Source organism: Borostomias antarcticus (genome assembly GCF_949987555.1).
Source record: "Borostomias antarcticus genome assembly, chromosome: 32".
In the NCBI taxonomy this organism is placed as follows: Eukaryota; Metazoa; Chordata; class Actinopteri; order Stomiiformes; family Stomiidae; genus Borostomias; species Borostomias antarcticus.
In genome coordinates, this window is record NC_140265.1 from 5,246,923 (window position 1) to 5,274,422 (window position 27,500).

General features: G+C 52.4%; 2 protein-coding genes across 2 annotated transcripts in view; both read right to left on the reverse strand.

The window, feature by feature from the left end:
• Positions 1-6,342, reverse strand: part of kif28 (kinesin family member 28) — a gene marked incomplete at both ends in the record, with an annotated part of 14,634 nt that extends 8,292 nt beyond the window's left edge. The window contains 8 exons of the mRNA XM_084460476.1: positions 451-562; positions 1,693-1,847; positions 3,061-3,168; positions 4,193-4,312; positions 4,455-4,490; positions 4,641-4,844; positions 5,280-5,471; positions 6,289-6,342. Coding sequence (XP_084316602.1) covers positions 451-562; positions 1,693-1,847; positions 3,061-3,168; positions 4,193-4,312; positions 4,455-4,490; positions 4,641-4,844; positions 5,280-5,471; positions 6,289-6,342 — 981 coding nt within the window. The remainder of the gene's footprint in view (positions 1-450; positions 563-1,692; positions 1,848-3,060; positions 3,169-4,192; positions 4,313-4,454; positions 4,491-4,640; positions 4,845-5,279; positions 5,472-6,288) is intronic.
• A 2,151-nt stretch (positions 6,343-8,493) lies between these two features.
• ahctf1 (AT hook containing transcription factor 1) overlaps positions 8,494-27,500 on the reverse strand; it is a 34,475-nt gene continuing 15,468 nt past the window's right edge. The window contains exons 15-38 of the mRNA XM_084460477.1: positions 27,229-27,369; positions 26,291-26,395; positions 25,836-25,932; positions 25,058-25,181; positions 24,496-24,552; positions 23,987-24,133; positions 23,191-23,381; positions 22,257-22,401; positions 21,831-21,962; positions 21,047-21,194; positions 20,229-20,379; positions 19,141-19,236; positions 18,321-18,474; positions 17,736-17,954; positions 16,339-17,167; positions 15,802-15,910; positions 14,872-14,960; positions 14,667-14,772; positions 14,408-14,511; positions 13,864-14,171; positions 10,753-13,456; positions 9,695-9,777; positions 9,468-9,547; positions 8,494-8,776 (exon numbers count right to left, since the gene is read on the reverse strand). Of these exons, the coding sequence (XP_084316603.1) occupies positions 8,563-8,776; positions 9,468-9,547; positions 9,695-9,777; positions 10,753-13,456; positions 13,864-14,171; positions 14,408-14,511; positions 14,667-14,772; positions 14,872-14,960; positions 15,802-15,910; positions 16,339-17,167; positions 17,736-17,954; positions 18,321-18,474; positions 19,141-19,236; positions 20,229-20,379; positions 21,047-21,194; positions 21,831-21,962; positions 22,257-22,401; positions 23,191-23,381; positions 23,987-24,133; positions 24,496-24,552; positions 25,058-25,181; positions 25,836-25,932; positions 26,291-26,395; positions 27,229-27,369 (6,533 nt within the window). The 3' untranslated portion in view covers positions 8,494-8,562. The remainder of the gene's footprint in view (positions 8,777-9,467; positions 9,548-9,694; positions 9,778-10,752; positions 13,457-13,863; positions 14,172-14,407; positions 14,512-14,666; positions 14,773-14,871; positions 14,961-15,801; positions 15,911-16,338; positions 17,168-17,735; positions 17,955-18,320; positions 18,475-19,140; positions 19,237-20,228; positions 20,380-21,046; positions 21,195-21,830; positions 21,963-22,256; positions 22,402-23,190; positions 23,382-23,986; positions 24,134-24,495; positions 24,553-25,057; positions 25,182-25,835; positions 25,933-26,290; positions 26,396-27,228; positions 27,370-27,500) is intronic.

The window sequence follows — 27,500 nt, forward strand, 5'->3', positions numbered from 1 at the left end:
GATAACTCGGTGAGGAGACAGGGATGATAACTCGATGAGGAGACAGGGATGATAACTCGGTGAGGAGACAGGGATGATAACTCGGTGAGGAGACAGGGATGATAACTCTGTGACGAGACAGGGATGATAACTCCATGAGGAGACAGGGATGATAACTCCATGAGGAGACAGGGATGATAACTCCATGAGGAGACAGGGATGATAACTCCATGAGGAGACAGGGATGATAACTCGGTGAGGATACAGGGATAACTCCATGAGGAGACAGGGATGATAACTCCATGAGGAGACAGGGATGATAACTCGGTGAGGAGACAGGGATAACTCCATGAGGAGACAGGGATGATAACTCGGTGAGGAGACAGGGATGATAACTCGGTGAGGAGACAGGGATGATAACTCGGTGAGGAGACAGGGATAACTCCGATAACTCAAGAGTGTCGTGGTTACCATGACAGTGCGACTGTTGCCCCCGAGGGCGGACTGGAGCAGCTTGGTGAGGGCGGAGTCTCTGTAGGGGATGTGGACCACCTTCCTACCGACCGCTACATCAGCCAGAGCACTGCAGGGGGGGGGGAGAGGAGAGAGGAGAGGAGAGAGGAGAGGAGAGAGGAGGAGAGAGAAGAGAGGAGGAGAGAGGAGAGAGGAGAGGAGAGAGGAGAGAAGAGGAGAGAGGAGGAGAGAAGAGAGGAGGAGAGGAGAGAGGAGAGAGGAGGAGCGAAGAGAAGAGGAGGAAAGAGGAGGAGAGAAGAGAAGAGAAGAGGAGGAGAGAAGAGAGAGGAGGAGAGAAGAGGAGAGGACAGGAGAGAAGAGAGGAGGAGAGAAGAGAGAGAAGAGAAGAGAAGAGAAGAGGAGGAGAGAAGAGAGAGGAGGAGAGGAGAAGAGAGAGGAGGAGAGGAGAGGAGAGGAGAGAAGAGAAGAGAAGAGAGGAGAGGAGAGGAGAGGAGAGGAGAGAAGAGAAGAGAAGAGAAGAGAAGAGAAGAGAAGAGAAGAGAAGAGAGAGGAGGAGAGAAGAGAGGAGGAGAGAAGAGGAGAGGAGAGAAGAGAGGAGGAGAGAAGAGGAGAGTAGAGAAGAGAGAGGAGGAGAGAGAGGAGGAGAGAAGAGAGGAGAGAAGAAGAGAGAAGAGAGAGGAGGAGAGAAGAGAGAGGAGGAGAGAGAGGAGGAGAGAAGAAGAGAGAAGAGAGAGGAGGAGAGAAGAGAGAGGAGGAGAGAGAGGAGGAGAGAAGAGAGAGGAGGAGAGAGAGGAGGAGAGAAGAGAGGAGACCACACCAGACGATCAGACATGTTGAATGTCGAAGATGAGGGGAATTCACGGCCATGGCACGAGACCCTGGACGAGCCCCTGGATGAGTCCCTGGACGAGCCCTGGATGAGACCCTGGATGAGCCCTGGATGAGCCCTGGATGAGCCCCTGGATGAGCCCTGGATGAGCCCCTGGACGAGCCCCTGGATGAGCCCTGGATGAGCCCTGGATGAGCCCCTGGATGAGCCCTGGATGAGCCCTGGATGAGCCCCTGGACGAGCCCCTGGATGAGCCCCTGGACGAGCCCCTGGACGAAGCCTGGGCCTGACCCGATGACGCTGCCCAGCGTGGAGAGGCTGCTGACCCGATGACCCTGCCCAGCGTGGAGAGGCTGCTGACCCGATGACCCTGACCTGATGACGCTGCCCAGCGTGGTGAGGCTGCTGACCTGATGACGTTGCCCAGCGTGGTGAGGCTGAGGTTGATGGCGGCGCCCTCTCTGAGCCGGTCAGCCTCCAGGCCGGACGCCCGCTGCCGCTCGCTGCCCGCCAGGTCCACCAGGTTGATGTTGGACTGTTTGGTGATGCTCTCCTTGGAGAAGATCTGCAGGACCAGGATGTGCGTGCGCGCACACACACACACACACACACACACACACACACACACACACAGAGGTCAGTGTTCATGGGTAGGGTTAGGGTCAGGAGTTAGGGGTCAGTATGGCATCAGATTTTACATAAATCTGATGCCATAGGTCAGGAGGAGTGAGGGTCAGGGGTGAGGGTCAGGGGTCAGGGGTGAGGGTCAAGGTCAGGGGTGAGGGTCAGGGGTGAGGGGTGAGGGTCAGGAGTGAGGGTCAGGGGTGAGGGTCAGGGGTGAGGGTCAGGGGTCAGGGGTGAGGGTCAGGAGTGAGGGTCAGGGGTGAGGGTCAGGGGTCAGGAGTGAGGGTCAGGGGTGAGGGGTGAGGGTCAGGAGTGAGGGTCAGGGGTCAGGGGTGAGGGTCAGGAGTGAGGGTCAGGGGTGAGGGTCAGGGGTCAGGAGTGAGGGTCAGGAGTGAGGGTCAGGGGTCAGGAGTGAGGGTCAGGGGTGAGGGTCAGGGGTCAGGAGTGAGGGTCAGGGGTGAGGGTCAGGGGTGAGGGTCAGGGGTCAGGAGTGAGGGTCAGGGGTGAGGGTCAGGGGTGAGGGTCAGGGGTGAGGGTCAGGGGTCAGGGGTGAGGGTCAGGAGTGAGGGTCAGGGGTCAGGGGTGAGGGTCAGGAGTGAGGGTCAGGGGTGAGGGTCAGGGGTCAGGAGTGAGGGTCAGGAGTGAGGGTCAGGGGTCAGGAGTGAGGGTCAGGGGTGAGGGTCAGGGGTCAGGAGTGAGGGTCAGGGGTGAGGGTCAGGGGTGAGGGTCAGGGGTCAGGAGTGAGGGTCAGGGGTGAGGGTCAGGGGTGAGGGTCAGGGGTCAGGAGTGAGGGTCAGGAGTGAGGGTCAGGGGTGAGGGTGAGGAGTGAGGGTCAGGGGTCAGGGGTCAGGGGTGAGGGTGAGGGTCAGGGGTGAGGGTCAGGGGTGAGGGTCAGGGGTCAGGGGTGAGGGTCAGGAGTGAGGGTCAGGGATCAGGGGTGAGGGTCAGGGGTGAGGGGTGAGGGTCAGGGGTGAGGGTCAGGGGTGAGGAGTGAGGAGTGAGGGTCAGGGGTCAGGGGTGAGGGTCAGGGGTGAGGGTCAGGAGTGAGGGTCAGGGGTGAGGGTAAGGAGTGAGGGTCAGGGGTCAGGGGTGAGGGTGAGGAGTGAGGGTGAGGAGTGAGGGTCAGGGGTCAAGGGTGAGGGGTCAGGGGTCACCTGTTTGAGTTGCAGAATGATGAGCATGTGCGAGCGGCTGCTGTTAGCGTTCATGTGCGTGGCGGCGGTGGTGCGCGTGCGCGTCCCCTGCTCCATCAGCTGCTCCACCTGGCACACACACACCATCACATCTAACACACCCCCTGCTCCATCAGCTGCTCCACCTGGCACACACACACCATCACATCTAACACACCCCCTGCTCCATCAGCTGCTCCACCTGGCCCACACACACCATCACATCTAATACACCCCCTGCTCCATCAGCTGCTCCACCTGGCACACACACACCATCACATCTAACACACCCCCTGCTCCATCAGCTGCTCCACCTGGCACACACACACCATCACATCTAACACACCCCCTGCTCCATCAGCTGCTCCACCTGGCACACACACACGATCGCATTTAACACACCCCCTGCTCCATCAGCTGCTCCACCTGGCACACACACACCATCACATTTAACACACCCCCTGCTCCATCAGCTGCTCCACCTGGCACACACACACGATCACATTTAACACACCCCCTGCTCCATCAGCTGCTCCACCTGGCACACACACACGATCACATTTAACACACCCCCTGCTCCATCAGCTGCTCCACCTGGCACACACACACGATCGCATTTAACGCGCACTAGTACAGATACGGAAGATTATCTATGAAAGATAATAGCTATAGAATATTAGATTTGTACAAGATATCATAGATACTACATCATTTTTGATTTGTAGATTCAGACTTTAGTTTCACCTATCAGGATTATCAAATCATATATATGATCATTCCCCGATTATAAGGATTATACCCAGATTACAAGGATTATACCCAGATTACGAGGATTATACCCAGATTACAAGGATTATACCAAGATTACAAGGATTATACCCAGATTACACGGATTATCCCCAGATTACAAGGATTATACTCAGATTACAAGGATTATACCCAGATTACGAGGATTATACCCAGATTATAAGGATTATACCCAGATTATACGGATTATACCCAGATTACAAGGATTATACCCAGATTACAAGGATAATACCCAGATTACGAGGATTATACCCAGATTATACGGATTATACCCAGATTATACGGATGATACCGGCACACGCTGTACCTGTGTTGCACTGTCACAGGGGACCCTGTGAAGCCCCTCTACATAGAACCCCCTCTGCTGGTCCTCCCTCACCCTGAGGCCCCCCGGGGCCCGGGACGCCCTGGACAGCAGGTCCACCACCTGGGGGGGAGTGTGGGGGGGTGAGGGGGGTGAGGTAAGGGTGAGGAGGGTGGGGGGAGAGGGACAGTTGTTACAGAGTTGTCACGAGCGTGTGACGTATGGAAGTTAGGCGTGTCGCCGGTGTGAGAAATGACCGATTCACCTGCTCGTTGTAGATTTCCAACATGCTGAAAAAGACCTGAAGAATAACATCACATAAACCGTGACTGTTGCAGCCTACACACTGACACACACACCCACGCACACACACACCCTCATCCTCCCCCGTTCACCTTAACCCACCCCCAACACCATTGTCCCCCATTCCCTCACCCCCCCCCCCCCACACCTGGCACTGCCGGGTGTCCTGGTGGTCCCTGATGGCGTGGAAGAGCCGGTGGCAGAGCGAGGGCACCAGGCCCTTGTTCGGTCCGTAGCCCACCATGGAGTAGCTCTTCCCCGAGCCTGTCTGCCCGTAGGCCAGCAGCGTGGCGTTGTAGCCCTGCAGGGCGTTCTCCAGGACGCCCTCGCCAAGGTCCTTAAACACGCTGCCCTGGAGGACCGAGGGAGAGACGCATGCTTTCATTCATTCATTCATTCAATCAGTCATTCATTCATTCATTCATTCATTCATTCAGACAGTCAATCAGTAATTCATTCAGTCAGTCAGTCAGTCAGTCAATCAGTCAGTCATTCATTCATTCATTCATTCATTCATTCATTCATTCATTCATTCAGACAGTCAGTCAATCAGTCATTCATTCATTCATTCATTCATTCATTCAGACAGACAGTCATTCAGTCAGTCAGTCAGTCAGTCAGTCAGTCAGTCAATCAGTCAGTCAGTCAGTCAGTCAGTCAGTCAGTCCCCCTCCCTCCCCTCATCCCGCCCCCCACCTGGTCAGCCTAGCGCCCCCCTCCCTCCCCCCCCCCGCCCCCCACCTGGTCAGCGTAGCGCCCCCCTCCCCCCCCCCGTCCCTCCCCCCACCTGGTCAGCGTAGCGCCCCCCCGACTCCTCGGGGACGTAGAGGCCGGAGCGGCCCCTGGCGAAGCCGCTGTGCGACCAGTAGGCGTAGTCGAAGGAGAAGCTGCGCTGGCCCTGGCCGCCCCGGGGGTCCTGGATGGTGACGGTGCTGGAGGCCATGGAGACGACGCAGCGGCTGCCCGCATCGCGCTCTCTCTGGGGGGACGGGGGGGACAGGAAGTGACATCAGGAGCTGATCCGCACGTGGGTTCGACGATCCCTCCCTCCTATCCACCTTCAAAGTGAATCTTTGACGTGATCTTTCTATCCAGGATCTTCAACTCCACTTTTTCACCTATCCACAGATCCTAAACACTTATTGTATTTTAGATTGCTGTTCTTGTACTTTGCCTTCAGCACTAGATTATGCTCTTACTGTTGTTTTAGAAAGAAGATGCACTTGTGAGTTCTGGTGAGTAGTAGTACATTGGCTTTTCCTACGTTAAATGCAATTATTGTTAGTCGCTTTGGATAAAAGCGTCTGCTAAATAACTTATGTAATGACACAGAGCAGAGAGGAAGGAGAGAGGGTATAAATGGTAAATGGACACTTATATAGCGCTTTTCCACCTTAGTGGCACTCAAAGCGCTTTACAATGGCCTCTCATTCACCCATTCACACACACATTCACACACCAATGGCGGTAGCTGCCATGCAAGGTGCTAACCTGCTCATTGGGAGCAATTTGAGGTTAGGTGTCTTGCTCAAGGACACTTCGACATGTGGACAGTCAGAGCTGGGATTCGAACCGCCGACCCTTCGATCACTGAACGACCCGCTCTACCAACTGAGCTTTGGATAAAAGTGCCATATAAGTGCAGTTCATTCACCCTTCTTCCTGCTACCAAAACCAGCAACCTGGAAGTCAATTTACAGTAACATATTTGAGTCCTTAAGGATGTAGGACTGGCCATTCTATTCAAGTACCATTTCACACACACACACACACACACACACACGGCCACCACTGACCTTGTTGAAGGGTCGGACTCGGACCGCCACTTTGACACAGTCCTTCCCCTGCATCTCCGCTGCTGCTTGGGCCTTCATGTCCCTGACGGGGTGTGTTCTATTAGGGTGATGACAGCGTACGGCTAGGCTACACACACACACACACACACACACACAGACCGCACACGCATGCGCAAACACGCACACAAGCACAGACGTACACACAGGGATGCAGATGCACTTTAGGCCTACTCAGGCAACACGCCTCCAGATAGAAATGCGTCGACTAGAGCCTCCACCGTTCCCAGACCTGGTAGGCAGAGACAGATGTAGGGTCTGTGTGTTCTACTTCTGTGTGCTGAACGCAGATGAGAAGGACAGGAGAGGAGGCAGGTAAACCTGAGACTACCGTCCGATCCTACCTTTCACTTCCACATCAATTATGTACACACCCACTCACTGACACACTTACGCCCGGTTATGTTGCATTACCTGCAGACCAGTGCTTTGTTGCTGGGGCTTTATGGAGTTGTACTGTATTTGTCAGGGCTTTTCAAAGGGGGGCTGTGGCATGGCTAAATAAATAAAATATAAAAAATACATTGTTTCAAATTGAATTTCTAAGATTATTTTGCTGGTTTAAAATATATAAATTGATATAAATCATTTGAAAAATTAGGTCTTTGCGATGCTCTTCTTTCAATCGCAGCTAATAACTAACCGCCTGTCAACGTTAGGTTCAGCTGCCGATGGCCCGAACACAGTGGTGTAGTAGAGGGTATACGGACATATAGAGTAGACCCACTTCTTTATCCATGGACCCACAGTAGACCCACTTCTTTATCCATGGACCCATAGAAGACCCACTTCTTTATCCATAGACCCTCAGGATACCCACTTCTTTATCCATGGACCCACAGGATACCCACTTCTCTATCCATGGACCCACAGTATACCCACTTCTTTATCCATGGACCCACAGTATACCCACTTCTTTATCCCTGGACCCACAGTAGACCCACTTCTTTATCCATGGACCCACAGTATACACACTTCTTTATCCATGGACCCACAGTATACACACTTCTTTATCCATAGACCCTCAGTATACCCACTTCTTTATCCATAGACCCTCAGTATACCCACTTCTTTATCCATAGACCCTCAGTATACCCACTTCTTTATCCATGGACACACAGTATACACACTTCTTTAAACACCATGAATGTAAAAAACAATTTTTGCTACAGTATACCCTATAATATACCCTTCTTTAATCACTACACCCCTGCAAGAGCATGTTAATCAAAACATCACGAGGTGGGCAGCTAGGCCCCCTATGGTGCTCTTATTACAGTATATTCATCTTCTCTTTTCCAGTATTACTGTTTGCTTCACTGCTGCAATGTATGGCGGTCATCATAATTAAATATATGAGCCTATAGGAATGCACCTACATATCGTCCGTACATCGGTATCACCTGATATTCACCGACTGCGATGAACCCATCGGCAAATAAGATGATTCACCGATGATAGCGGTTGATGTTTATGCTGCTTTGCATTCATTTTGCACTGGTAAAAGCTGGGAAGTTATTTGCGGTCTAGACTTACAGTCTCTGACTTAGACAACAATCTTTGTCATGTGAAAGGTTATATTAAAGGTAGTTGAATTGTGGTTTTGAATTTTTGCTCATTCAAAGATAGTGTGAAGGGCTCAAAGACTTTACAAGTTCAATATTTTTTTATAATGAAGATTTTTGTTTCTCTGGCACAAGGGAAACAAAACAAAAATTGGTATCGGCTATTGGCCAAATTATTTTAAACATCAACCCAGAAACGCACAAAAGCTGAAGAAAGACAGAAACATTGCATCTCCATGAAATAGTTCAGCTTTACCGTACTTTCAAAGAGCAATCGATGAAACGCAATCAAGTAAAACATTCCAGGTACAGTCCTCTGAATATGAGCCTGTATGCCTTCCAGAAGAAGCCATGGGTTTAAAACCAGCCAGATTAACCATCAACACACACCACACCATGTGGAATACAAAAATAGAACCAAACGGAATCTGAATTAGTGCTAAGTCTTCAAAATCTCTCCCAAAACATCACACAGAATTGAACATTGTCATTTTAAGACATTTAAGACAAGTTAATCATGTTTTCTGCACACAAAAACAAAAAAAAATCCACAAAGTTCAAACTTTATTCCAATTTATTTATAACGATAAAAAACTATTTACATTATGCATCAACTTAAAATAGAAATCTAGCTCTTAGGTTGGCGTCCTCATCATAGCTTCTTCCGGCGGGTGACGGGTTTGGGGAAGATGCTGTCGATGATGCGTTTGCGGCGGAGGTTCATCCGCGGGGCGGCGGGGGCCGCGGCGGCGTCCCCCTCTCCCTCTGCCCTCCTCGGGGCTTTGGGGGGGCGCTGGGCGGGGGTGGGCATGGGGGAGATCAGGTCGGCCTTAACGGGCGGAGGGGTCGCAGGGGCCGCTTTGGGCCTAGAGGTGAGAGAGAGAGAGATGGGGGGAGGGAGAGAGAGAGAGAAAGAGAGAGATGGGGGGAGAGAGAGAGAGAGAGAGATGGGAGGAGAGAGAGAGATGGGAGAGAGAGAGAGAGAGATGGGAGGAGAGAGAGAGAGAGATGGGGAGAGAGGGAGAGAGAGAGATGGGGAGAGAGAAAGAGAAAGAGAGAGAGAAAGAGAGACAGAGATGGGGGGGAGAGAGAGAGAGAGAGAGATGGGGAGAGAGAGAGAGATGGAGAGAGAGAGAGAGAGAGAAAGAGAGAGATGGGGGGAGAGAGAGAGATGGAGAGAGAGAGAGAAAGAGAGATGGGGGGAGAGAGAGAAAGAGAGAGGGGGGGAGAGAGAGAGAGAGAGAAAGAGAGATGGGGAGAGAGAGAGAGAGAAAGAGAGAGGAGAGAAAGAGAGAGAGATGGGGAGAGAGAGAGAGAGAGAGAGAGAGAGAGAGAGATGAGACAAAATGTTATCAATAATACCCAAAAGTACAGGGCTTATAACCAGATAAACACATCCAGATACAAACATACTCAACAGGATTAGAATCCGGAGGAGGAAACGCTGAATCCAACGATCCAAACGACCAAACAAACGCTCCCTTTAAACAGAAGGGGATTCTACCCAGCGCTAGTATAGAAGAGACCAGTCAGTCTGCTATCAGAGGGGAAACATACTTAGTTGTTCTCTTGGTTCTTGTTCTGGTTTTAGAAACCGCCGTCTCTTTCTCTGCCTCGTCCCCAGACGGGTTCTTGTCCTGGGGGGGGGGACAGAAACAAATTCTTTATTCAAAAAACGTAAAAAACGCAAGGTTGTGAATTATTTTGTTACCCTGCCATAGCCTAACCATCATGACGAGCTTATTTTGCCCGGAGGTTTTGGTTGCGTTGTGAGTCTAGCTCACCTCTGTGGGGGGCGGGGCTGCTCTGGTAGAGGGGGGGGCCCTGGAGCGCGTGGTGGGAGGAGCCGGCGTCTCGGTCTTCCTGCCTGTCACAGAGAGACGGGGGAAGGAGGGTTGAGGGGTGGAGAACATAGCATCCATTCAAATAGACTGTACTCTGGGAGGTGGACATATTGCTTCTATGGAAGAGGGATTTTATGCTGCTGGTGGTCAAATCCATTTCCCCTTAGGTGACCGACACATGATTGATTCATTTATACATAGGAAGGAAGGAAGGAAGGAAGGAAGGAAGGAAGGAAGGAAGGAAGGAAGGAAGGAAGCAAGGAAGGAAGGAATGAAATTAATGAAGGAATGAAGGAATGAATGAAGGAAATAATGAAGGAATGAAGGAATAAAGGAAGGAATGAAGGAAGGAATGAAAGAATGAAGGAAGGAATGAAAGAATGAAGGAAGGAATGAAGGAATGAAGGAATGAAGGAAGGAAGGAATGAAGGAAGGAATGAAGGAAGGAATGAATGAAGGAATGAAGGAATGAAGGAAGGAATGAAGGAAGGAATGAAGGAAGGAATGAAGGAATGAAGGAATGAAGGAATGAAGGAATGAAGGAAGGAAGGAAGGAAGGAAGGAAGGAAGGAAGGAAGGAAGGAAGGAAGGAATGAAGGAAGGAATGAAGGAATGAATGAAGGAAGGAAGGAAAGAATGAAGGAATGAAGGAATGAATGAAGGAAGGAATGAAGGAATGAAGGAAGGAAGGAAGGAAGGAAGGAAAGAATGAAGGAATGAATGGAATGAAGGAATGAAGGAATGAATGAAGGAATGAATGAATGAAGGAATGAATGAAAGAATGAAGGAATGAAGGAAGGAATGAAGGAATGAATGAAGGAATGAATGAATGAATGAAGGAATGAATGAAATGAATGAAGGAATGAATGAATGAATAATAACATGTAATGAGGGGTTTTGGGTAGGGTTGTCAGAAACGAGCATTGCTCTTTAACCGGTGGGGGGGGTAAATCCTCACTGTGGGATCCCTAGTTTCGGGGGGGGGGGGGTGTTATTACCTCGGGTGGTCCTCCGAGCGGGGGAGTAGAGGAAGGAGTCGGTGGGCGGACTGCCCTGGTCGGACTCCGGCACCATGGAGTCCCTGGTCACCGCGGGGGGCTGGGGGGAGGGCGGGGGCGTGGCCTCCTTGCTCGACTTCCTCTTGCCGAGAGCTTTCTCCGCCACGACCGTATGGCCGCCCCTCTCCTCCTCCTCCTCCACCCGCGCCTCCTCGTCCCGCAGCCTCCGGATGAGGGCGTCGGCCACGGCGGTCCCGGACTCCACCTCTAGAGGCGTGTCCAATAAGAACACCTCTTCCTCCTGGTGGTTCCACAGCTGGCTTCTGGTGCTCCGACGGTAGCCGCCGAGGGGCGTGGCCTCGCCGGCGAGGGCGGCGTCGTTTTTTTCGGAGGCGGCGACGCCCTCCCCGCGCGCCTTCTTCCTGCTCCGGGGCGGCGTCACCGGGACCGCCTCCGCCTCTCGGGCGTAAAGGTTGCGATGGGTCGCGCTTGCTCGCGTCGACCTCCTGCCGGGGCTGGGCCGCGCCTCCTCGCCGTTGACCTTGTCCTCTGGCTGAGGCTTGGTCAGAGGGGTCTTGGGTCCGCTCCTCGTCTTCCTGGTGCTGCCCGGAGCGGGGAGAACCACCTCCTCCTCTAACACCTCCTCTAGCACCTCCTCCTCCTCCTCCTCTGCCTCGTCGCTCCTGCTGCGCCTGGCTCCCTTCCTGGGCGTGGCCTTCTGTGGCATCCGCCGCTTGACCGGGGTGGACTTGGCGCTGATGACCTCCGGGACCTCCTCCTTCTCCTCCTCCTCTCCGTGAGGTTGTGCGTGGGCCAGGCGGTCGCCGGCGCGCGTGCTGCGCCGTGGCGTGACCAGGACAGAGGAGCCCCGGGCGTGGCGGCCGCTCCTGGTGACGCGTTTGGGGGCGAGGACATGTCCGCCCTCCTCCTCCTCCTCCGCTCCCTGCTCCTCCTGGAGAGGGGAGAGGAAGCTGACGGCCTTCCGTCTGGGCGCCCTGCGAGTCGGGACAGAGGGGGATGGGACCACCTCATCTGGGTGGGTCACCCCGGCCTCGGCCCCGGCCTCGTCCCCGACCTCGGCGGTGTCCCTCTCCTCCCGTCTGGCCTCGCGGAGCTCCCCGTCACGGCCGGCCTCGGGGGCGTCGTCCGTCATGGGAGGCGGGGCGGGTTCCGGCTGGTCTCTCTGTCTGGGGCCGTTCTCCTCCGTAGGAGGCGCCGGGGGGAGGTCTGCGGGGTCGGAGGCAGCTGCGTTGGTGGCGTCGCTCATCTCTCCAGGCGTGGCCTCCTCCTCCTCCTCCTCCTCCTCCATGGGCTCACGGTCGCCTCCGTTCAGCTGCTGCTCCTCCTCCTCCATCTCTGGCTCCCTGGTCTCTGGCTCCTCTACCTGGTCTGGCTCCCTGATCTCTGGCTCCTCTACCTGGTCTGGCTCCCTGGTCTCTGGTTCCTCTACCTGGTCTGGCTTCATGGTCTCTGTCTCCTCTACCTGGTCTTGCTCCCGAGGCTCCTCCGTCTCCTTCTGCTCCTCCTGGTCATTTGGTGCTTCAGGAGAAGCAGGCGTGGCCTCTGGAGAAGTGGGCGTGGCCTCGGGAGAAGCGGGCGTGGCCTCGGGAGAAGCGGGCGTGGCCTCGGGAGAAGCGGGCGTGGCCTCGGGAGAAGCGGGCGTGGCCTGGGGAGAAGCGGGCGTGGCCTCGGGAGAAGCAGGCGTGGCCTCGGGAGAAGCAGGCGTGGCCTCGGGAGTTTCCTGCAGTGCCTCCATCTCAGCCCCAGCTGTCTCAGCCTCTGTTGTCTCAGCCTCTGCTAAATCAGCCTCTAACTCGTCAGTCCCGACTGCCTCGGCCTCTACTTCCTCATTCTCAACTGCTTCGGCCTCTAGCCCCTCAGTCTCAGCTGCCTCGGCCTCTACTTCCTCATTCTCAACTGCTTCGGCCTCTAGCCCCTCAGTCTCGGCTGCCTCGGCCTCCATTCCCTCAGAATCAGCTGCCTCGGCCTCTATTCCCTCAGATTCAGCTGCCTCGGCCTCTATTCCCTCAGATTCAGCTGCCTCGGCCTCTATTCCCTCAGATTCAGCTGCCTCGGCCTCTATTCCCTCAGATTCAGCTGCCTCAGCCTCTATTCCCTCAGATTCAACTGCCTCGGCCTCTATTCCCTCAGATTCAGCTGCCTCGGCCTCTGCAGGTGCCTCCGCCTCGACCCCGTTTGCTGCCTCCGCTCTTTCTGCCTCCGTCTCTTCCCAGTTGTCCTCCATCATGTCCAGAGTGTCCATCTCAGCCTCCTGGTCCTCCAGGGGCAAGGCCGCCGCCGGGGGACTCTCCTGCGCCTCCCGCCCCAGGACGACGCCCTCCGGCTGGGCTACGGCCTCCGCCGCCTCCCCCGGCGGAGGCCCCGCGTCCGTCTGGTCGGCCGTCGTCTCCAGGGGCAGCGTGTCGGCGTCCTCGTCGGCGTCCTCCAGCGTCAGGGAGAAGCTGCTGTTGACCGGGGCGGGGGCCTCCGGCTCGCCTCCCTGCCCCAGATGGGTGAGGCCCGGCGGGGCGTGGCGGTACGGGTCGGGTCCCTCGTCCTCCACGAGCTCCAGGGGAACCAGGAGGGTGGCGGAGGGCCTCAGCTCCGTGTAGCAGGCTCCGATCTCCTCCTCCTCCTCCTCCTCTCCTCCTCCGGCTCCCAGTCTCAGCATCACCACCTCCTCCTCTCCCTCCTCCTCCATCTGCTGGGTAAGGACACAGGGGGAAGACATGGGGTTAGATTCAAGGGCTGGGTATCCAGTCGAATTTCAAGAATCGATTCGATTCTGATTCACAAGGTTCAGAATCTATTATCACGATTCAATTCGATTCGATATCGATTCGGTTAGTGTTACTAAAACCTGTTTTTTTAGCTGTAACCTTAATTACATGACTGCCAAGTTATGCAACACATCAATACTAGGGCTGGGTATCGATACTGATTTCCAAAAATGAATGAATGAATCATTGAATGAATTAATGAACTATTCACTCCTTCATTTATTCATTCATTCGTTATATAGAAGATTGATTTTTGGGATTCATGAATCGATTCTGTTCAGCTCACCAGTAGCCAACTAGCAGCACGCTTCGACAGACACCACTGCTTTACCTTCAGCTCTGCCTCGTCAGCGACCAATGAGAGCACGGCGGCGTCCTGCTCCGATAGGCCGGGCAGGTAGTGGGGGTGTGGCTGCAGGGGGGGGAGCCTCCCGTTCCCCGCCACCTCTTCGATGATCTCCACCTCGCTGCCGGAATCTTCCTCCTCCTCCTCCTCCTCTTCGTCATCGTCCTCCTCGGGCTCATCCGACCCCTCTTCCTCCTCCTCTTCGTCCTCTTCCTCCTCCTCCTCGTCCTCTTCTTCGTCCTCCTCCTCCTCGGAGGCAGGGAGTTCCTCACTATCGTTGAGGCTGACGACAGCTGCAGGGCGAAGGTCAGAGGTCAGCTGATGCACAGGCCTGCTCCTATAGGTCATCTCATAAACCATGTGACGTGCGTGTGACTTCAGAACGTTCACACTAGCTCATTCAACAAAACTACGCTGTGTTACAATGAATTATAGCGCCATTGATCGGGGCAAATTATTAATCAGCTCTATTGATGTATTAATTGGTTGATTGATTTATTAATTGGCTGTTAGCATTGAGGTGACTCACAGTGAGAGTCCGTCCCGGTGGGGTCTGATGATGCGATGGACACTACAGACTTCTGGGTAGTCAGTGCTGGGGGGGCTGGCTCCTCCCCTCTGACATCCGGGTCACTGTGGAGGCGGGCGAGAAGAGACGAGGAGAGAGGGAGAATAGGGAGGAAGTAGTAGAAGAAGGGTCTCAAAAGAGGTCTGTGTGTGTGTGTGTGTGTGTGTGTGTGTGTGTGTGTGTGTGTGTGTGTGTGTGTGTGTGTGCGCGTTGGACATACCTGTTGAGGGAGGTCCAGGTATCGCCGGCCTCGTGTATCCCGGAGCGTTTGAGGGAGAGAGACGCGTCGTCGTCAAAAAGATGGCGCTCCACGAGCTCCGACAGATCTGGGAGAGGGGGCGAGATTATGACCCGCCGTCACCGTCACCGTTTGGGGGTCCAAAATCACCAGTGACAGATGGTTGTGTGCTTTTGGGGTCACTCACTGTGGGGGTCCGTTCCGGTGGGGTCTGGAAATGCGACGGACACTACAGGCTCCTGATTGGTCAGCGCTGGGGGGGCGGGATCCTCCTCTCTGATATCAGGACCATGAGAGCAGGGGGGAGCAGATGGTACAGGAGGGGAGGGGGAGAGGAGAGGGGAGAGATGAGACAGGAGAGGAGAGAGGAGAGGAGAGATGAGCCAGGAGGAGAGAGGAGAGATGAGGGGGGAGCCAGGAGGAGAGAGGAAATGAGAGGAGCCAGGAGGAGAGATGAGCCAGAAGAGGAGAGAGGAGACAGGAGAGGAGAGAGGAGACAGGAGAGGAGAGAGAAGAGAGGAGAGATGAGCCAGGAGAGGAGAGGAGACAGGAGAGGAGATGAGACAGGATAGGAGAGAGGAGACAGGAGAAGAGAGGAGAGGTGAGCCAGGAGAGAGAGATGAGCCAGGAGAGGAGAGAGGAGACAGGAGGAGAGATGAGCCAGGAGGAGAGAGGAGACAGGAGGAGAGATGAGACAGGAGAGGAGAGAGGAGACAGGAGGAGAGATGAGCCAGGAGGAGAGAGGAGACAGGAGGAGAGATGAGACAGGAGAGGAGAGAGGAGACAGGAGGAGAGATGAGCCAGGAGAGGAGAGAGGAGACAGGAGGAGAGATGAGACAGGAGAGGAGAGAGGAGACAGGAGAAGAGAGGAGACAGGAGAGGAGAGAGGAGACAGGAGAGGAGAGAGGGAGAATGGGAAGGAGTTGAAGAGAGTTGTCAAGAGTTTTTTTTTTTTTTTAATATATGAACAGAAGAGCATCAACGGTGCACACCGGTGTGTGTGTGTGTGTGTGTGTGTGTGTGAGAGAGTGTGTGAGAGTGTGTGAGAGTGTGTGAGAGTGTGTGTGTGTGAGTGAGAGAGAGTGTGTGTGTGTGTGTGTGCGTGCGCTGGACATACCCGTCGAGGGAGGTCCAGGCGTCGGAGGCCGTGTGTATCCCAGAGCGTACGAGTGGGGGGGGCGACGGGTCGCCCTCAAACAGATGGCGCTCCACGAGCTCCGTCAGACCTGGGCGAGGGGGCGAGATCACAATCCACCGTCACCTTCACTGACTTTGTTGATCCAAAATCAACATCACTGACTTTGTTGATCCAAAATCACCATCACTGACTTTGTTGATCCAAAATCACCATCAACAATTAAGAAAACTCAACGTTTTTCTTCCCAAAAAGTGCTAATTTCTCCGAGCACCTTGAATTAAAGCGTGATAATTCACCCACTGTTTTTCCCTTCATCTCTATGTATTAAAAGATCCCATTCATTCCAATGAAAGTTGACAAGTGTTCGATAAAAAATATACACGGTATCTTCTCTCTACGCTATACAGAGCAGACAGCCGGACGTACAGGGTGAAGGCAGTTTAAATCAACAGCCCTGACCCCTAACCTCTGACCCTCCACCCCTGGGTCGTCCTCACAGGGTGGTGCAACCCTCACCTGTCTGTTCCATGGGTTCCTCCTCCTGGCGTTCCTCTCCTGGTAGCGTCCTCTCCTCCTCCTCCTCCTCCTCCTCGGCTGGCTGCTGTGTGTTCTCCTCCTCGCAGGTGACGACCTCAGACAGCTCCTGCTTTTCCTTTGGCTCCTCAACCACTTCCAGGTCAGGGGTCAGTTGGGTGACGGGCTCCTCTACTTCCTGGGTTACTTCCTGGTCTTGGACTTCCATTTCCTCTTCCTCTCGCTGCACAGGAAGCTGATCCACGGCCACTTCCTGTCGGTGGGCCCCTTCCTCCTGAACAACTTCCTGTTCTTCACCCCGTTTCTCCTCCAAAGATGGGTGGAGACTTTGCTGATTTGCTGCCGCGGGCTCTTCTTCCAGTGTGGGCGGGACTTCCTGTGGCTGTGGGTCCTTCAGGTTCACCGTCACTTCGCGGTCCACTTCCTCCTCCCGATTGGCTGGCTGCTGAGGCTCCTCCCTCTCCAGGTCTTCAGGAAGAAGTGCGTCTTGGAACTCCAAGGTGGTGTCCGTCGATTGGACGGAGGTCAGGCTCGTGTCCAGACACAGCTGTAGTCGTCCCGGCAACGGCATCCGCAGGAGCCCCGGCGACACCGTTTCCGCCGCGACCTCCCGGACGGAAGATCCGCCGTCCGAGTCTCGGGGCCGGGGTGAAGGGTCACGAACCACCGGCACAAACTTGACATGCACCTCCTCCTCCTCTTCCTCCTCCTCCTCCTCTTCCTCGGGAGGCGGTGCGCTCCAGGCCTTGAGACCAGCCTTGGCTAGAGGAGACCCGCGGGTCAGCAGACTGATCTCGCTCTCTGCTGCCACCTGCAGGTCAACACAGTGGGCGCAGATCACATTAACACCAGCAGAGTCTATGGGGCTGGTTCCCCAGACGCACTGAACAATCTCCCTCGACTGATGTCATCGATAGACTAATGGGGGCGGGACTAAAAAAGGACTAGAAAATGACCATGTTGTTGTTTTTTAACTTTAAATCTTAACGGCTGCCAAGCTACAGGAAATGGCCCCATGCTCAATCAATCAATCAATCAAAGCTTTATTTGTAGAGCGCATTTCATACCCAGACGCAACACAATGCGCTTTACAGAGAACAAGGGAGGTGGGCATACGACCCACTCTCTACATATTCCAGAGGGAAGCAATAAGGCCCAATATTCCTCTACAAGCTATAATGTGGTGTCATACACACACAGAGAATGCCTAAAAAAAATCCACCGATGTGCCCTTGAGCAAGGCACTTAACCGGCCGTAAGTCGCACTGGATAAGAGCATCTGCCAAACGATTAAAATGTAAATAATATTATGTAAATGTGTTTTCATATCATCAGTACCCCCCCTACACAATCAACGCTATTGTGAACGGCGCACTTACCCCGTTGCTCCAGCGAATGGCGCCCTTCTCCGTTCCCGGGAGCTCGTCGTCCTCGATGAAGGTGATGCGGCTCTCCTTGGGGCGCGGCGGGGGGCTGAGGGAGCGGCCGGGGGAGGCGGAGGGCGTGGCCACGGGCGTGGGGCGCAGGCTGCTGCGCAGGATGGACTGGGGGGTGAAGGCGGCGAAGACGGGGACGGACGCGGCGAGGGCCCGCGCTCTCTGAGGGGGACGGAGACGCACACACACACACAGACACACACACACACACAGAGACACACGCACGCACACGCACGCACACGCACGCACACACAGACGCACACACAGACGCACACACACAGACACACACACACACACACAGAAACAGACACACGCGCGCAAACAGACACACGCGCGCAAACAGACACACGCGCGCAAACAGGACACACACACAGAAAACAAACGGACAGTCACAAATAAAAAGAAAGGCATTATATTAGGGTAGAAAGAGGGTCGATTTCATAATGTTCTTTTACAATGTCTATGCATGGTCAGGCACGTCCAGCCAAAAAACCACCCCCCCTCCGGCCGTCCCCTCCAGGGCCTCACCTTGACCACCTGTGGGGTCTGCAGCAGGCCGAGCTCGGGGGCCTTGGTCACGCTCCTGGGGGGGGCCCAGGGGCCGGTCCTCCTGGTGGGGGTCAGCCGGGAGCCCTCTGCGTGGAGAGTCTGGGGGGAGGGGTGCACCACCAGGTCCAGGAGCCTGGGGGGGGGGGTCGGGGGTTAAGAGGAGAAAGTTGGAATAGTTGTATATCAGTTAATGTAGTTTTAGCCAACCTAAATTCTCCAGTTAGGCAAATAAAGATGATATAACTTGATCATGCACTGCTAAACAGCTGAACATGTACATGCGGAGTATCTAAGGTCAGTATGCAGTGCAGGAGCAAGTGGGGAAGCTTTTCCGTTTCTAAAGACGTTTCTAAAGATCATATTACAGAGGCATGTGAAAAACCACAACAAGCCCTCGCTCTATGCAAGCACAACTAGCGATTCATAAAGACAGATTGATGAAAACAACCGTTTCGCGGTAGAAAATAGATTTTTTAGAAGCTGCATTCTCGGTGCCCCGACCACCGCCATTACATGGATATACTTGGCTCGCGCTGGATTTAAAATTTCTTCTACAGGCCTCCGAACTACACCAAAGTGATCTCGGTGAGTCAACGTCTTATAATATGTCGTAAATAAGGTCCAGGTTGTCAAAAACGAGCATTCTCCTTTAAATTGATTGATTGGTTGATTGTATTTATGGATATAGAAGACAATAAAATCCAAGGGAAAACATGCAAAAGTGAAACACATTCAAATGGGTTGAAACTGAAGTCTTTCTTATCCATTCTCAATTGGGCTCCTAGCGTGTGTTCCTTACCGAGACTTCCTCCTGGTGGTCATGGCTATGGGGGTCCCTAGGAAGGCCTCTGGCCGGTCCAGGGGGCTGGGGGACCCAGGCTCCGTGGCCCTGGGGCTGGGGGAGGGGGTTGGACAGGCAGCCATTATTATCATGTTAGAAACGCTTCACCTTTTCATGTCCCTCTCTGAAAACCGGGTTCAGATTCAGTTTCAACAGTCAGGTAGTTTAAATCAGGTGAGAAAAAATGTTCTCAGTTAAATATAATGCTTCTGTGTGAAACATACAGCCGTTAAACACAATATATCGCGATACAGAAACGTCACAATACATATCGTCAAGGTGAAAACTATATTGTGATATGTTTATTGTATATCGGTGAACGCTGGCTACACAACGCTGGTAACAAACATGTCTTTTGTCTCTAGGCCTCTCCATGATATTATAACAGTTAAGCTCTAAATTCACAAAGTGTAGTGGAGTAGAAATGTGGAGAAATGCACTACTGGTGTGAACAGCAGCGCTACTGCAACGCTTCACACCTGCCCTTAGTGTATCGTATCGTTATCGTCAACCCAATATCGCGTATCGTATCGTGAGATTAGTGTATCGTATCGTTATCGTCAACCCAATATCGCGTATCGTATTGTATCGTGAGATTAGTGTATCGTATCGTATCGTTATCGTCAACCCAATATCGCGTATCGTATTGTATCGTGAGATTAGTGTATCGTATCGTTATCGTCAACCCAATATCGTGTATCGTATCGTATCGTGAGATTAGTGTATCGTATCGTATCGTTATCGTCAATCCAATATCGTGTATCGTAACGTGAGATTAGTGTATCGTATCGTATCGTTATCGTCAACCCAATATCGCGTATCGTATCGTGAGATTAGTGTATCGTATCGTTATCGTCAACCCAATATCGCGTATCGTATCGTGAGATTAGTGTATCGTTACACCCCTGGAACCCTAAACTTGGTGAACCAGACTGGATCACAATGGGATTTGTAGTTTTGTTGCCTTACGATCCCAACAAGCAGCCAGATACTGGGGCGGGGGCCATGGGGGAGGGGCTGGTGGGAGGGGGTGGGTGGTCTCTTACCTGCTGAACGGGGAGGCCGGGGGGAGGGGGTCGCTGCCCACCCACACCTCCTCGATCTTCGTCAACACGCTGCTGATGAACGCCGCCCTGGTCATCACCTTCTCATTGGTCGAGCGCTTGGCGACGGCGGACAGCGGCTGTGGTCGAGAGACTGAGGGGGGGAGGGAGTTAGATTCTTCTAGAACAACTCGTCTTCCAGAAAGTTCTCCTAACGTATTCAGACTGGAGTTACAATAGTCAAAACCGACTTCACTGCTGATCTGATCACCTCCTTAAGTTCACATCGTCATTGATAAGGAGGTGATCAGAACACAACCTGGATGGTCTATATTCTGAAAAGGGTGGATGGGAGGGAGGGGAGGAGGGAGAGGTGGATGTTGGGAAAACGTACACCCACTATTGATCTTTGAGGAAACTTGATTGGATTTTCCCATGAGCAGCCATAAAACAAAGGACTCACTCACTCTCTCAAATGATTCAGAATCGATTAATGAATCCCAAAATCGATATTTTATTTAATGAATGAATGAATAAATGAAGGAATGAATAGTTAATTAATTCATTCATTAATTCATTCAATGATTCATTCATTTTTGGAAATCAGTATCGATACCCAGCCCTAGTATTGATGTGTTGCATAACTTGGCAGTCATGTAATTAAGGTTACAGCTAAAAAAACAGGTTTTAGTAACACTAACCGAATCGATAATGAATTGAATCGAATATTGATAATCGATTCTGAACCTTGTGAATCGGAATCGATTCTTGAAATTCGACTCGATACCCAGCCCTACTCACTCATTCACTCACTCACTCACCCTGTCGGAGGATGGTGGAGGGGTGCTGGTAGGGCCGGGCTCTCTCCGAGGCCAGCCTGCGTTGGACCCGGGGCAGAACCTTGCCGTACTGGTCCATGATGGAGTTCCTGATGTTGGACCTCTCCTTCAGCTTGGGATCCCGCTCATTCTGGACAGAACAAGAACCAGAACCGTTCATAGGGCAGCCCTCTTCTCGTGGGACGCTTTAAAGTTTCTCTGAGATAGTAAGGTTGTCTGAATTGTGTGTGTGTGTGCGTCAAGGTTATTAGAGTTAACGAAAACGAACTAAAAAACAAAAACTAGGTGTGAAACATTTTAGTTAACTGAAATAAAAACAAAAACTAGGCTTTACAAAAAAAACGATAACTAACTAAAACTGCATTGTGTGTTTACAAAACTAACTAAAATAAACTACAATTGTAGAGAAAATGTATTTTGGGTGGATATTAAATCTATCCTCCATTATTTCTTTAGCTGTGCCCCTGAGCAGGAGTAACCTGACGTGCGCCAGATGGTTTGTTTTGCGAAACAATGAGTGAAACAATGTGAGCTCACGAGATCAGGCTACGAGGCTAGCGCAGAAAAAAAACAAACTAAAACTAATACTGAAACTAATAAAAACTTAACTAAAACTAAGCATTATCAAAAAATAAAAAATAAACTAAACTAGCAAATCTGCTTTAAAACTAATTAAAACTAAACTGAAATTGAACACAAAGTTAAAACAATATAAAAATAAAAACAAATGAAAAAAGCAAAACTATTATAACCCTGGTGTGCGTACCACCATGTTGCTCCTGAGGCTATCGTTGAGCTGCAGGGCTGCTGTGTAGTTGGCCTGCTGGAGGTAATGGACCAATAGGAGCTCTCGGTTCTGGAGACCTCCGCTACCCCGTAGGAACCGCTCCAGACAGTCCTACACACACACACACACACACACACACACACACACACACACACACACACACACACACACACACAGACACACAAAGATCACACACACACACAAAGATCAAACACATACAGTCATGAATTTACCAATTCAAAACATTCCAGGCAGTGGTCACTCACTCACTCACACACACACTCACAGATACTCTCACACACACACACACACACACACACACACACACACACACACACACACACACACACACACACACACACACACACACAGAGGTACATGCCAGGGTTGAGTGGCGCCCCCTACCTGTTCGGCCAGGCGCAGCGGCAGTCTGAGCAGCTCCTCCATGAGGCCCAGCTCCTGACAGCCGTGGTACAGGAAGACCAGCAGCTCGTCCACGGCCACGACGACCGCCTGCTGCCTCAGCAGGGCCAGGGACTCCACCACACACCTGGGAGGAGGGGGGGAGGAGGAGGGAGAGGGAGGGAGGGAGGGACGGAGGGGGGAGGAGGAGGGGGTAAGGAGGGAGGGGGGAGGAGGAGACGGGAGGGACAGAGGAGGAGGAGACGGGAGTGAGGGGGGAGGAGGAGGCGGGAGGAGGGAGGGGGGAGGAGGAGGCGGGAGGGAGGAGGAGGAGGAGGGAGGGAGGGAGGGAGGGAGGGAGGGGGGGAGGAGGAGGGAGGAGGAAGGGGGGAGGAGGAGGGAGGGAGGAGGGGAGGAGGGAGAGGGGGAGGAGGAGGGAGGGAGGAGGGAGGGAGGGGGGGACGGAGGGACGGAGGGAGGGGGGGAGGAGGAGGAGATGGGAGGAGGGAGGAGGAGGCGGGAGGGAGGGAGGGAGGGGGAGTAGGAGGAGGAGGCGGGAGGGAGGGAGGGGGGAGCAGGAGGAGGGACGGAGGGGGGAGGAGAAAGCAGGAGGGAGGGAGTGAGGGAGGGGGGAGGAGGAGGCGGGAGGGAGGGAGGGGGGAGGAGGAGGAGGAGGGAGGGAGGGACGGAGAGGGGAGGAGGAGGAGGAAAGGAGGGAGGGGGGGAGGGGGGAGGAGGAGGAGGAGGAGGAAGGGACGGAGAGGGGAGGAGGAGGAGGAAAGGAGGGAGGGGGAAGAGCGGGGGGAGGAGGAAAGCAGGTCGGGGAGGTCGGAGAAAGAGAGAGGGACATTGGAAGATTACAGATTCTGTATGAAGTACACGTACACACACACACACACACACCCACACACACACACACACACACACCCACCCTTACCGGTTATGCAGCAGCACGGAGAGGCAGAGCTTGGTCTGCTCCAGGGAGGAGAGGAGGGGGCGCGCGGCGTGGAGGTAGCGCAGCGCCCCCTGGTGCTGGCCCTGGCACATCAGCGTCTGCAGCACGCGCTCGTGGTGCCACGCCCACGGGGACGGCCAGGCCGACGGGTGCAGCAGCAGCTCCAGGGAGTTCTGTTGGGCCGGGGTCGGGGGAAAAAGAGATGGAGGAGAGAGAGAGAGAGAGAGAGGGAGTGTCAGTGTGTGTGTGTGTGTGCGTATGTACTCTGGCGTCTGAGTCCTGGGGTGTGTTTTTATGGCGAGTCCTAAAATGATGAGTGAGTGTGTGTGTGTGTGTGTGTGTGTGTGTGTGTGTGTGTGTGTGTTAGGGCTGGATATCGAGTCGAATTTCAAGAATCGATTCGATTCCGATTCAGAATCGATTATCACGATTCAATTCGATTCGATTCAATATTGATTCGGTTAGTGTTACTAAAACCAGTTTTTTTAGCTGTAACCTTAATTACATGACTGCCAAGTTATGCAACACATCAATACTAGGGCTGGGTATCAATACTGATTTCCAAAAATGAACGAATGAATGAATCATTGAATGAATGAATGAACTATTCATTCCTTCCTTTATTCATTCATTCATTAAATAAAAGATCGATTTTGGGATTCATGAATCGATTCAGAATCATTTGATTCAGAATGGATGAATCGATTTTTTGAACCCAGCCCTAGTGTGTGTGTGCGTGCGTGTGTGTGTGTGTGTGTGTGTGCGTGTGTGTGTGTACCTGATGGTCGTGGTGGTCCAGCAGCCAGAGGCCCTGCACCAGTTTGACCAGTCTGATGGGGATGGCGAAGGCGGTGGGGAACGACTCCACGGAGGCACTGCTCCTGTTGGGGAACGAGTACATGACATCCAGCAGCAGGTAGATCACCTGGGTGGGGGGGTCAAGGGTCGTTGTTGTTTTTTTTTTATTGTTTAATGTCCAAAAATCTGCATAACGCACAATGTTAGCCGTGTTGGGAATCGCTCCCTATTCACTATATAGGGCGTCGGCCATTTTGTTTGTAGTGTCCGAATTCTCCACGGAATTTTCGTTCCCTATATAGTCCACTATTTATTACCCACAATTCACCTTGATTTGCAGGGAACAGTGCATGTACCCTACATTTCCTCCGTTCCCTAGGTAGTTCACTACATGGTGAACCCCATATAGGGAATAGGGAGCGAGGGAACGAGGGAGCGATTCCCAACACAGCTGTTGTCTCAAATTATGAGGGATTATACGAAGGATACGATGGCGTTCTTGACAGACTCGTCTATGTCGTGGAGGAGGTAAATATCCAGCAAGGCCTGGGAGAGAGAGAGAGAGAGAGAGAGAGAGAGAGAGAGAGAGAGAGAGAGAGAGAGAGAGAGAGAGAGAGGGAGAGGGAGAGGGAGAGGGAGAGGGAGAGAGAGAGAGAGAGAGAGAGAGAGGGAGAGGGAGAGGGAGAGGGAGAGAGGGAGGGAGAGAGAGAGGGAGAGAGGGAGGGAGAGAGAGAGAGAGGGAGAGAGAGAGGGAGAGAGAGGGAGAGGGAGAGGGAGAGAGGGAGAGGGAGAGAGGGAGAGAGGGAGAGAGGGAGAGAGAGAGGGAGAGGGAGAGAGGGAGAGAGAGAGAGGGAGAGAGAGAGAGGGAGAGAGAGAGGGAGGGAGAGGGAGAGGGAGGGAGAGAGAGAGGGAGAGAGAGAGAGAGAGAGAGAGAGAGAGAGATAGAGAGATATCAACATTCAAAATGTTGTCAGAATTGTGTTGTCAGAATGATGTCAGAATTTCTTCTAGACTATATTTTCCATTCTATTTCCATCTCTTGGGTTCTCACATGTAGCGTAGGGGGCGGGTACTGGCCGGTCCCGCCCTCGTCCCTCTTCCAGAGGTCGAGCACGCGCTCCCCGCATTGGGCAACCAGGCCGTCAATCATCAGACAGTCCGCACACCACTTCCCCCTGAGGAGACAAACGAAGACGCCGTTACACCACTAATGTGTTATTTAGATCAGTTAATTAAGCAAAAATTAAGGCATTATTTATGCAAAATGTAAGGCGTTAATTTAATTAACGCCCCAAAAAAAACAAAAAAACTATGGTGCTCAAGAGAGCACAGACAAGGGGGTCAAAGCCAAAAGGGGGCAGTGCGGTGCCTTCATTCTAAATTTTCTTTTCATTTTGTGTAATCCTAGTCCAAAAAATGGCATTACATACTACCCTACTATATAGTATGCCAAAACAGGATGTAGTATGTCCCAATACATAGTATGCCACATGCAGTATGGCAAAAATACCAGGATGTCCTACTACACCCGGTCGTATTTTGCAGTATGCAAGCCAGCAGGCTTTTCTGGCTATTCTGACCCACAATCCTGTGCGCAGCGGAAATGTGCGTCACATGTGCGAGTCGCGACAGCTGTAGACGAATGTCGCGTCATGGACAGCGACGGATGTCGGCTCAATGGCCCAATGTTATGACAAGGTAGTATGTCCCGATTGGATGCCTACTGCTTGCAAAGTACGTACTTTCTAAGGGCAGCTGTAGTAGGTACTGGTAGTAAGTAGTAGAAGTATGCGATTCGGAACGCAGCCGTGGTCTGTAGCTGTACTTACTTGGCCAGCCTTTGAAGCTCCTCCCTCCGGATGGTGTAGTAGCTCTTGATCACGGAGTAGCGGTAAAACGGCCTGGAGATCTGGAGAGTGTCCTCGTCTGGCGGGGAGGGGAATTGCAGCCACAAGTTCAGTCTCACAGGAAAACTGCTCTAAAGTCTGCCATGGCGGAACTGGAGACGACGCCTACATGAATGTAAACGTTTGGTTCCTCGGCTCCTCCCTCTTGTAAATGAATACGTTATCCACGTACGTACGGTATCCATCCACACGCAATCTACATGTAAACCTCAATCCTCAATCCTAGAGCTGTCCCAAATACCATTTTACAGGCTTCTAATACTCTTTGGTGTTTCCGAACGAGTACTTGTTCTCTAAATAATCCAAATAGATCCCCGTATCTTATTAAGCCTACCGCTGACAAGCTGAGCAAATAATGTGCCATGCAGGTCTCTCACCTGAGCCCTCGGGCAGCAGTCCGGTCCGGCAGAACCACAGGACCACCTTGGCGTACTGGGAGATCAGGCTGGACACCATGCTCTTGGACAGGAGGCCCTCCAGGCCTGGACACACCACACAGACACAAGGAACGAGTGTTACCTCTTGTTGCGTGTGTTGAGAGAGGGTATCTGTGTGTCACCTCTATGTGTGTGTGTGTGTGTGTATGTGTGTGTGTGTGTGTGTGTGTGTGTGTGTGTGTGTCAAGGTTATTATAGTTCACGAAAACTAACTAAAAAACGAAACCTAGGTGTGAAAAAACATTTTAGTTAACTGAAATAAAAATAAAAACTAGGCTTTACAAAAAAACGATAACTAACTAAAACTGCATTGTGTGTTTACAAGACTAACTAAAATAAACTAAAATTATAGAGAAAATGTCCTTAGTTTGTCTTTTTCATTCCATACATAAGCCTAGTATTTTGGGTGGATATTAAATCTATCCTCCATGTTCTTTATCTGTGTCTCTGAGCAGAAGTAACCTGACGTGCGCCAGATGGTTTGTTTCACACAGAGTGAAACAACGTGAGCTTGTGAGATCAGGATGGTCTCACCAGGCTAGCGCAGAAGAAAACAAAACTAAAACTAATACTGAAACTAATAAAAACTAAACTAAAACTAAGCATTTAAAAAAAAAAAAAAAAAACTATACTAAACTAGCAAACCTGCTTTAAAACTAATCAAAACTAAACTGAAATTGAAAACAAAAAGTTAAAACGATATAAAAATAAAAACTAATGAAAAAAGCAAAACTATTCTAACCTTGGTGTGTGTGTGTGTGCTCTACCTCTGTGTGGATGTTTGCGTGTTAGCTCTGTGTGTGTGTGTGTGTGTGTGTGTGTGTGCTCTACCTCTGTGTGTGTGTGTGTGTGTGTGTGTGTGTGTGTGTGTGCTCTACCTCTCTGTGTGAGCTCCTGTGCCTCCCTGAGCAGGCATTGGAAGATGATGCGCAGGTTACCCAGCAGCCTCTGGCTGTGCTGGAGCAGCTGCAGGGTCTGGGGGTCCGTGAAGTTGGACGAGCTGTCGTACAGGGGGGCGCCTGTGTGAAAACAACAAAACAAGACGGAGGTCGATCTCGAAAACACTTCAAAATGTCGAGAAAACTTGCAGGATGAGTGAATAATTGTAAAATATGATCAAGGACAGAAAAAAAGGGGAATATGTGAGAGA